Raw genomic sequence first — 11,557 nt, 5'->3', positions numbered from 1 at the left:
AGCAGACATTCAGTGCCGGCGGCAACATATTAGATGAACGACCATCAACTATGTCTCCTGATTCATTGGAAGCCCAAGCATTACTCGACGCTTAGACCATAGCCAATAAAAGAATCCAAGGAATGCAACTTTCAGAATATGAAGTCGAAGAATTTGATACTGAAGGAACGAATACAACGGGAGGAAATGGAAGTGAGTGATGTAAAAGGGTGAAAATATAAAAGAACTACGTGGGCTTTGATTTCCCTATACCCTAAGAGGATACATAGGCGATTTCCCTATACCCTAAGAGGATACATAGGCAACTTAATAAGTGCAAGCTTTTTTTATCCATATATATTTTTAAAATTATAATTGATTGGATTATAAATTATTTTATGCCACATAATTGAATCCATCGTCGAATGAGATATAGCTATACACTGGTCTAATCAGTAATTACAGCTCACCCCCAAACCCCACTCTATCCGCTCTATTGAAGAAGGGGAGGCGGAGCGAGATCCACTCAGACGACGAGCACCGACGGAACGGCGCTTCTCTTACCTTTCGTATTCCACCGATCGATCGACAGACGCAATGACGACTCAGGGTCAGGTCATCACCTGCAAAGGTCGATCTCGAAAACTCCGTCTCTCTCTCTCTCTCTCTCTATCTTTTTTTTGGCTTCGTCTGATTCGATTTGCCGATTTTTGATGTCGGGAATGGATGTAGCTGCGGTAGCGTGGGAGGCGAACAAGCCTCTTGTCATAGAAGACGTGCAGGTAGCACCACCGCAAGCTGGCGAGGTCCGAGTCAAGATTCTCTTCGCCGCTCTTTGCCACACCGACGCTTATACTTTGAGCGGCAAGGTTTGTGCTTGATATGATCAGCCTGGTTTACTGGATCTACCACTTTTTCGCTCGTTATAAGAATCATTATACGATTTTCGATTCGGCAAGCCCGTCTGTGTCAATCATTTCCGTGTATCACTAAATGCCCAAACTTGATTAGAATCTGTTATCTAGGCCGACAAACCAACGAATAAAGGGTTTCAGTGTCCGTGACAGTGGTATCATATTTCAACCATGTTAACGACTGATTAGATGTTTAGAATTTGTATGCACACAAACATTTGAAGTGACTGAAACTCTTAGTACACCATTTACATGTGTCTGTTAAGGCATTCAATCAATCATGGGTAGTGCAAATGCCTTATGTTTTGGTGGTGAATCTGATGCATTTTATATTACTATGAGTAACCCCTGCAAAGTTTAAGCTCATGAACAAGAAGCATCGATTCAACTAGTGTCGCCTGAGGAAGTTAATTTGCTCTGTCTAAGTGCAGAGAAATTGGAGCAAAGAAATGAACCTTTTAGGCTACTTTGGACTGTGAAAAATCACTTTTGAGTGAAAAGTGTTTTCACTCTGGAGGCTCATTTGTTCTTTTTATTCTAAAAAAGCATTTTTATTGTTTCAAGAAAGTTGAATGATGAAGTTTTCGGGGAATACCTTCAACTTCAACTTTTTTGCAAGTACTTAATATTTTTCGAGACATGTTTATCATTGATCATTTGAATATATTCATATTCCTCGTTAATATACTAAATAAATATACATTATAGATACATACTTTGAGATGACTTCTTTTTCGAGTCAGCCCAAATAGTTTAACTTTAATACCATGGGCAGTAGTAATAATGATTTATTTATTTTTTTGTTTTATTATGGACAGTAAGTATTATTTTACACAATAAATAATTTAGAACAAATATCTATTATTAGTTACTCACATTAACATTCTAGTTAATTTCATTTAAATAAATTAATAATTTGATAGTATACAATGACTTTCAATGTTTCTGATCATGTTCTTAATCATTTTCACTTCTATTGTAATTTGACTATACCTCTACCTATCATCTTAAATATCAAGTCAATATTTGCTTCATTTTTACCAAATCCCATCAACTTTCCCATGGCTTCATTCTCACTGTTGCGTTTTTAACAAATGCAAAATCTATGCCAAATTCATACTCAATGTGGAAACGAAATGTTGGTCTTAGTTGAAACGCATCGACCCATGTGGTAAGGACATTTTCCCTTTTTGATTTGAGTTCTTATTTCTTTGGATACTAGTATAGCAAGTAGTCAAGCTACTTATTAAAAATCCAGATCAATATCTGATCAGGCAAGGGCTATTCTTTTTGTTGGGGCTCTGATAGGAGTTTGGAAAACGGTAGCCTTGTTTGGGTATTTTTCTTACAAGAAATGCCTTATCAGGACATTTTCCCTTTCTTATTTGAGTTCTTATTTCTTGGGATACTAGTATAGCAAGTAATCAAGCTACTCATCAAGAATCCAGATCAATATCTAATCAGGCAAGGGGCTATTGTTTTTGGAGTAATGCCAAAACACTGATTGAGTAGATGGTCAGTATCTTGGTCGAGTGAGAATCCTTGTGGAAAAATCGATGTTCCTGGACTAGAGCCTTTGTTGTAATGCCATTGGTTTGCTTCTTATTTGAGTTCTTATTTCTTGGGATACTAGTATAGCAAGTAATCAAGCTACTCATCAAGAATCCAGATCAATATCTAATCAGGCAAGGGGCTATTGTGGAGTAATGCCAAGACACTGATTGAGTAGATGGTCAGTATCTTGGTCGAGTGAGAATCCTTGTGGAAAATGACAGTTGAAAAATCGATGTTCCTGGACTAGAGCCTTTGTTGTAATGCCATTGGTTTGCTTAATCATCCATCAGGTTGAGCCCCAATTTGGCAACTTGTCCAGTCAGTGTGCTGCCAGTTGTATACTAACTAAACTCATCTTTGGTGGGCCTGAATTGGTGAGTTCTTCAAAGTTCAGAAGCATTCTTTTGAAATAATTCAATTCATCATAAGCCCGAAAAAATGTCTCCATTAATTGTAGTAAAGCTGTTTCAGCATTTTATAATTTACATGCCTTAGAAGATGTTGCCAGCTAATGAGGACTTTAGGCAATATTATCAAGCTTTTGAGTTCAAAATCCACCTTCACCAAAAAAAAAGGAGCTTGAGGGCTTTCATTATATGTTTTCTGAAAAAAGGAATTTACTATGTGCTGGTTGTAGATAACTCTTATTCTTTGGACCCAATGATGTGCTGTATCTTGTTTAAATGTGGTTATCTGAGATTTGGCCTGATATCTTATTCCTGATGTAGGATCCTGAAGGCCTTTTCCCTTGTATTCTTGGTCACGAGGCTGCAGGGTATGATATCCTCATACTATTAAAACTAGCAAGTTCATTTTGGTGTTTCTTATTTCAATTGCATTTCTAGTATTGTTGAGAGTGTTGGAGAAGGGGTAACTGAAGTTCAGCCTGGAGATCATGTCATACCTTGTTACCAAGCAGAATGCAGAGAGTGCAAGTTTTGCAAATCAGGAAAAACCAACCTATGTGGTAAAGTTCGTTCAGCAACTGGTGTTGGTGTCATGTTGAATGATCGTGGAAGTCGTTTCACTATCAATGGAAAGCCAATTTACCATTTCATGGGGACATCAACTTTCAGTCAGTATACTGTTGTACACGATGTTAGTGTTGCTAAAATTCGTCCACAGGCTCCTCTTGAAAAAGTCTGCTTGCTTGGTTGTGGTGTTCCTACTGGTAATCTTTCTCTGTGTTTTAAGTACCGTATGCTGCTATTGAGAATGATTATCTAGTTTTGTGTTCATAAAAGATGATTCTCTTGTTTGGAACTGGAACCTTTGGTATTCTTTGTTGTGTAGAGTTATTTTCTGTCTCAATGTTCCTTTAGAAAAATACTTTCTGTTTTTTTTTTCTTTTTCTTAAATTCCGGATACAGTTTAAAATATTAATTATGCAAGCAAATTCACCATCCTAATCGCTGTTACTGCTTGTCTCTTTTTTCTTCCCAACAGGCAGGATTTGATACCTTACCTGCTACTAGTAGTTTCCATTGCTCTTACAATTTGCCATTTATTTTTCTCTTTTTTCCTCATTTTTCCCCTTTTGTATTGTCAGGTCTTGGAGCTGTATGGAATACTGCAAAGGTGGAATCAGGTTCAATTGTTGCAATTTTTGGCCTTGGCACTGTTGGTCTTGCTGTAAGTTTTCTTTTAAATTAATTAGTGCATGATCAGATACAATTTTTAGCCTTGGCACTGTTGTTCTTCCTATAACTTATCTTTTAAATCAATTAGTGGATGATCCAATACCAAACAAGTGATAAATAATTTTCATAGGTTGCTGAAGGTGCAAAGACAGCAGGTGCTTCACGAATCATTGGCATTGATATCGACAACAAAAAGTTTGATATTGGTATTTCTTTTTCCCTTAGCTTACAAATATCTATCTTCGATATTTAAGCTGTTAATTTTATTATCAAGCTTAATTTTGTGTACAAGGAAAATTATACAGTATGTAATTAGATTATTTTAATTAAAGTAAAATCTTAAAAAATGCTTACATTCCTTGGAATTCATCCTATAAATTAATCCCTTCTCATTCTTCTCAAATTACTTAATTCTCAAAGTTGTGATACTCTAAAGTGTTTTAAGCATCAAAAGTTTTAATTTTAAAATTATCAAGCTTAATTTTGTGTACAAGGAAAATTATACAGTATGTAATTAGATTATTTTAATTAAAGTAAAATCTTAAAAAATGATGCTTCCTTTAATTTCGTGTTTTTCATTCCTTGGAAGAAACCCTTCATTCCTATAAATTAATCCCTTCTCATTCTTCTCAAATTACTTAATTCTCAAAGTTGTGAGTTCTCCTCCTCTTCTCCACTCTAAAGTGTTTTAAGGCATCAAAAGTTTTAGAAAGTTCCCCAAGATTTAAAATTTGGAGTGCTTTTATTTCAAGTCATAGTTTAGGATAATATCATCTTGAGAGAAGGTTTTCTAATGCCATGACATTAATTTTTTATTAATCCAATCTGAAAGGGTATGTCGACATCCATAGAGATGATTCAACGACCGACATTATTACATTGGCGACTAACAATAGTAAATTGATAATGATGTGACTGGAAGGGGTGCATCTATGATCTGAAGGGGTGCCTTAGCAAGCAAAGAGGTGCTGATAATCTAAAGAGAATATGATTCATGTCGCCATATTGTCATCCCACTGGTTCGAGCTATTGACTTGTCAATGAGCTTTACCCATCATGTAGAACCAATCTCATTAATTGGGAGAAGTTTAACAACAAATTGTGCATCAGCGCATTGAGTGAAACTAATGAATAAATCTTTTTTATTCCATTTCACCGCACCAAATGTGACCTTGAATATATCAACTAATCAACTACTTGACTCCTATGAAAATCTTCAAAGACATTTCAAGTCTCAGATTGAATTTCACCGTATATTTTGCTGAAAACAATTTATTTCAAGTTTGTATCATGTTAATTTCTGTGTACAGATTGCTATAGAGAAATTTGTTGTTTCATCATGTTTTAGTTTTACTTATCTTGTCTTTTAACTTGATTGCAGCGAAGAATTTTGGAGTCACAGAATTTGTGAACCCAAAAGACCACGATAAACCAATACAGCAAGTGATCATTGACCTTACTGATGGTGGTGTTGATTATAGTTTTGAGTGCATTGGTAATGTTTCTATCATGAGAGCTGCCCTTGAATGTTGTCACAAAGTAAGTTGATGCTTCATACAATTCTCCACGAATTCTTTTTCTATTCCTGGTGAGATCAGTTCACTGAGGTATGTTATCCTCCAAGGGTAACCAAATAAACCTGTTGCAATAAAATAGTGCTGTCTGCATTTATTGTTTTATAATCCAGTTTCAGTTACTATTGCAAATTCCATTCCTTCATGCATTTTGTCTTTTCTTGCCTGAGGGAATCTGCTGCCTTAATCTGTTGTGTTGACACTACAGGGTTGGGGCACGTCAGTCATTGTAGGTGTTGCAGCTTCTGGTCAGGAGATAAGCACCAGGCCTTTCCAGCTCGTGACTGGGCGTGTCTGGAAGGGAACTGCTTTTGGTGGCTTCAAAAGTCGTTCACAAGTTCCTTGGCTCGTTGAGAAGTACATGAATAAGGTATCTATCCCTCTTATATTTCCAAGTTAATACCTTTTATTCATGTAATGAACTACCAAAAATTAAAAGGAAAGTTAGTATTAAGGGATGGAATAGATAAAAAATGAAGTAGAAAATAGATATTTTTTAGTCTGCGTTGTGAAATGGAATATACATGGAATAATTGTTCCTATGTTTGATTTGTAGGAAAGAAATAGGTGCTAGATCAAGATTAATTCTAAAGTATTGATATACTTTGTTGGCCCTTTTGGTATGGTCAACTTGTTGAGCTGTTCAATTTGCCTTGTCCACCCAATTTTCCCAGTCCACTTGGTTTGTTTGGTCCCCGTGGTGAAGCCAACCTACCTTGCTTGAGTGTTGCATTCGTTTCATTCAACTCATTTGGTCAACCCATTTGGTCAACTCACCATGTACAATGTGTTTGTTCAACTGGATGCATTTGAATAGTTCAACATTGGTCCTGGTTGGCCGCATCCTGAGTCGGGTTCGATTCGGTTTGTCACTGTTTGTGTTAGGCACAACTCATGACTTAGGGTTGTGTTGCCATGCACAGGCCTGAGCTTGGTTGAGCCATGCTTGAGTCAGCCCAAGCTTGGGCCCATCTATTTAATTTCTTAAAAATTAAATAATAAAAATAAAATATAAAAATCTAAAAATTAGAAAAATAAAAATTCATATAAAATTTTTTATAAAATAAAAAAAATATTTTTATAAATTTTCAGATATTTTATTATATTATTTTTATATGTTTAAGTATTTGGGTCAAGCATGACACACGAGCTGTGTTAGACTTAGCACGACCTAGGAGGCTAGGACCAGGTCATTAGCACGACCTAGGACCAGGTCATGCTTGGTCTGACATGGTCCATATCTTATTATGCACAAACACAACCTATCCTGGGGTGGGTTGTGGGAGGCCTGGATCCATTGCCACCTCTACGATATGTGATTTCAATGTGTGTGTGTGTATATAACCATTATGTAACAGATAAGGAGAACATGCATTTCTTGTTTATTTTTCAGTCTCCATGGGAATTGACAGGCAATGAATTAACTATTTGTATGAACCAAAGCTGCTATTTAATGACTTATTTATCATTTTGTTTTTAACATAAAATCTCAAACTAAAATAGCATCACTAGCATTCGATTGTGCAACTGCAGGAAATCAAGGTGGATGAATATATTACACACAATATGACACTCGAGGAGATCAACGAGGCCTTTGATCTCATGCACGAAGGTGGCTGCCTGCGTTGTGTGCTCTCTTTGCATGCATAACTCCACTCTGCGTTTATAAGGGAGTAGAAAATTTGTGTATTGCATCTTTCAATACATTTCCTTCATTTCTCTCCCTTTTCAACTTTCAAGTACTGAAGAGTTAAAAGCATGATCATAAACATGTGACTGACTCCCCTAGCTTTATCGTCTACTCCAGATTTGCACTGTTTTCACTCTGTTATTTGAATAATAATCTGAATGCTATTATGCAATTTTACTATAGTTATGATCTTTGTAATCCCATCAACCTGGTATTGGCTTCACGTATCAAGTCCTAGCCCGTCCCAGTTTATTGGTAACTTGAATGTTCTTCGGTTGAGCTTTATATTGTGTAGATTTGGCATTTCAATTTGAAATTTAGATGACATAATTGGCGGAAGCTTCATATTCAAATTGGTTCGAATAATTGTAATACCTTCTGAAATCAAACAGTTCGAACAAAACCATTAACTGGAAAGAAAAACAAAACTGGAGTCCAACCTAATTTTGATCTTTTTGTGCTTGAGGTGAGGGGCTAAGCTAGAATTTTTGCAAATGCCACTCAAATTTATTTTCTTCTTAAATTTCCCTTGAATTTTGGAATTGTGGTATTTCCATTATATTTATCTAAATGGCCCTCTATGGTTGACAGCAAACAAATGTAAAAGCTGGCCGACTCTATTGAGATTTGGAAGAATTGAATGAGGATGGATCATGGTAAAGGTGATCAAAACATTTGCACATGAAGGGAATTGATCATGTAGATTCGGGTTGAACATGAATTAGGGCATACAAGCAAGGGTTAGATGAAGTGCCAACTACAACAACGATACTAGTGAGGAGGTCGTACAATATAATGGTCAACACAAGTTGATGGAGGGGTTGTCGGATGAATGGAACTTACTGATGAAGATTCTGAGATTTGCTTCTACTCCCATAGCTTGCCGCCTCCAATGCTACTTCCTCAATGCTCAACATCAGTTAGAATTTAGAAACACATGATCTAGAGAACCCTAGATTCATTAAAAACAAAACAAGACTCTAAATGCTTCAGTTGATTGCAAAACAATCCCAAAAGGCTTTTAAACCAAGGCTCAACATCAGTTACAACAAGCTTGGTAGACCTATCTCAGTAATATGTTTAGTAGTATATATGTTTGTTGCAGTCTCAGCGTTTAAATTTGGATTGACCAAATAAAACATCCTCGGTTACTGTAAGATGTCTGAGTTGACCTACCGAAAGGTCTAGTTTAACTTATCTTCAATTTAAAAAATTTATTTGCCAATTTAAATTGTCTTAGAAAGAGTGGTAGGTCCAACTGTTGGTGCTCGGTCAACATACCTTTCAGAAGAGTCAACCTACTAAAATCTGAGTTGAATTAAAATCTCGAGACAAAAGTTTCAAATATCATTAAGGCTTCTAATTCACTACCAGAAAAAAAAAGCAATTACCGATCGGTCTAGCAATCGAATTTCGATGGCTAAATGCAATTAACAATCGATTTAATGATAAAAAATAATTCAATCTCTAAATTAACGATCAAATTTAAAATCGATCACTAATTAACAATCGAATTATATTCGATCGTTAAATAGTGATTGAAAATATTTCGATCGATTAGTGATCGATATTTAATTTGATCGCTAAATTAATAATCTATTTTTATTTTGATAAGATTAAATTATTTTCAATTGTTAATTTGATCGTTAATCAGTCTTTCACCCTTCTAGCTTATATACTTTTGTTTAAGTCCAAAACATAATCTAGGATTTCCTAAAGTAGTCCTCAATATTTGAAATTGAAATTATAAGATTTCACTCAAAACTATGTCAAGTTTATTTCTCTGGGTGACTCAATTGTACAAAAGACAGTCAAAAATAAAGTGAAAAGAAACAATATAGTTGTCTTCTATTTTTTTTATTGATAATTTAAGAGTCTAAATTTTACCTGATTAATTAATTTATCGATTGAATAAATCTAGAATTTAATTTATACAGATCGATCTTTTAGAATATTTGTTCTTACTTGGATTCGAACACGGTCTTCTTGTTTGTTCCTCAAAATATTTTACCATTGCACTTTATAACGTCTTCGGGTTATCTTTGAGCTAACTCCATGTTAATTCATGCTTAAGAGTAACTAAATTTCTAACCAGGTACTATAATACACTTGTACAAAAGACTAACCTAAATTATATATATATAAATTTGAGATTCATTTTAAATAACTAAAAGATTATAAAGTTTATATTAATTGAAACGGATCCTGTTGAGATCAACTCCTAGATGCGTTGACGACTTCTCAACACCAGTGTCGGATGAAGTCGTGTGAGGAGAGGATCGCGAATCTGGAAGAGCCTGCAAACACAACAACCGTGAGAGGGAAGGTCAGGGGTGCTCTCGCTCGACCACTTCGATGCTTAAATCAGTCCGTGAAGAAAGAGAAGAGAAAACAGAAGAATAGTGGAGAGTGAGTTGTGAGTGTGCATACCTCCTTCTAGAGAAGGACAAACCTTATATATCTCTGAAATGAGTGTCATGTCACATCCAAAATAAGGAAGGCGTCCCATCATCGGTAGAGATTTTGTCAGAAGAAATGGAGTGGTCAGAATGACAGTCCCATCGTTGACATACGATTGTAGGGTCATTTCGCACGTGGGTGTCAGAGCGGCGGTCATAATTAGGGGTATGAGACTATCGGAGGAAATAACGGGAAGTAATGAGATAGAGCACCGTGAAAGTCATTCGGCGTAAACCTTAGCCGAATCCGAATGAGGGCAAAGTCGCCGAGCCGACTAGGAAGCTTCGGGTTCGCAGGAGGAGTCGGTCTGTGAGATGACTCAAATAAGAATTCGGTTCGGGACTATGCCTTGGACACCGGGGTGTCGGCTCCGCGTTCCAGATTCGAGCCGAGTTCGATGATGAGAGGGACTCAGCTCTCGGAGAAAGGGATCGCGAGTCGAGAACTGACTCGGGCTGGCCTTGGAGTCGGTAGCTATGGACCGACACAGGAGTCAGGTCTGATGTCCAGTGGCCCCCTTGGTCCATACTCATGACTGACACGGGAGTCAGGTCTGATGTCAAGTCGCCCCCTTGGTCCATATGCATAATCACCCATAACACAAGCCTCCCCGCATGTTTAGTCGAAGGAAGCATGAGTCAGACTGACTAGAACGATTTGTGTCTGAGTCCGAGTCGAGTCAGATCGGGATCAGAGTGGTCGATCTGCTTTGGCACTTTGTATTTCAAAATCGGCGAGTGAATCAACCTTGGTCAACGTGTGTAAGGGACAGATAAGTATAGTCACGCCGGTGATACAGCATGGCGGCGTGCGCACGCTCGACATGGTCGGGGTCTTTTTCGAGGTGTGCATTAATACATCGTGGCATTTGATGGGACAAGTGAATCATCACCATGATAGGGAAAATCTTCCTAGGAAATCGAACTCATCAGACGGCTATTAATAGATCCCTCCTTTTTTCCGCCGCTCAATCGGATGGTTGAGGTTGACTAGGGTATTGGATAAAAGCGGGGCGAGGAGGCAGGTGTGCGGCGCCTGCGGGATTGTTCATCTACTTCTGCGTCTACACGGTTGCTCCTTCCTTCTCGCTTCCATCTCCAGTGCCACTGTCTTCTTCGTTTCCCTACACCAAGTAAGTCTCATCTTTCCATCTTCTTCATTCCCGCTTGTAGAGGTCAGATTAGAGTTAGGAATGACCTTCGATGAGTTTGTAGGTCATTGGTATGAGTCTGTAGTTTCCTCTTTCACCCACGAGTCTTGATCTGAGATTAGGCTAACCTATGAAATACCGAGTGTATACAGGATTAGGATCCTTGAGTCAGACCAGAGACCACATCTGCCACCGCCCGACTGCCTCACTTTTTTCCAAGGTCAGCTGGAAGGCGACCTTCGGTTCCCAATTCCCGAGTTCTTCTAAGAAATCTCCACCTATTTCAACATTCCACTAAACTAACTAGCTCCCAACTCTTTCCGACTCCTTTGTGGAGTTGCCCTTGTCTTTCGCCTGTACTAAATCCCTCTGCATCCGATCGTCTTCCATTTTTTCTTTTACCTGAAGAAAAAGGAAGATAGTGTCTTCTTCTTCAACTCCAAACTCGGGTTCAACTTCCTTGACAAGTATCCGACTTCTCACAAAGGGTGGAAGCCAAAATTCTTCTTTGTTCGCTTCCCGAGTCCAGTGGCTTTTCCGACCAAGTAGCAGCACGAGCTTTCGAGTCCGCCTCCTCTAAAATCTCACAAGATGGA

At 37.6% G+C, this 11,557-nt stretch overlaps 1 protein-coding gene across 1 annotated transcript; it reads left to right on the top strand.

Moving 5' to 3' along the window:
• The first annotated feature begins 438 nt into the window (after nt 1–438).
• On the top strand, nt 439–7,537 carry LOC141847380 (alcohol dehydrogenase class-3). The gene is made up of 9 exons (XM_074735419.1): nt 439–610; nt 712–848; nt 3,176–3,222; nt 3,293–3,618; nt 3,997–4,079; nt 4,218–4,293; nt 5,469–5,626; nt 5,870–6,031; nt 7,195–7,537. The coding sequence occupies exons 1-9, from the start codon at nt 577–579 to the stop codon at nt 7,309–7,311; spliced, it is 1,140 nt and encodes a 379-aa protein (XP_074591520.1). The 5' UTR covers nt 439–576; the 3' UTR covers nt 7,312–7,537.
• Nucleotides 7,538–11,557: the final 4,020 nt, after the last annotated feature.

This window comes from Curcuma longa, chromosome 16 (assembly GCF_044706935.1).
Source record: "Curcuma longa cultivar G26 ecotype Majalengka, Jawa Barat chromosome 16, ITB_CL_G26_1.1, whole genome shotgun sequence".
Classification (NCBI taxonomy): Eukaryota; Viridiplantae; Streptophyta; class Magnoliopsida; order Zingiberales; family Zingiberaceae; genus Curcuma; species Curcuma longa.
The sequence above is the reverse complement of the archived record's forward strand: the minus strand, read 5'-3'. Positions and strand labels throughout refer to the sequence as shown.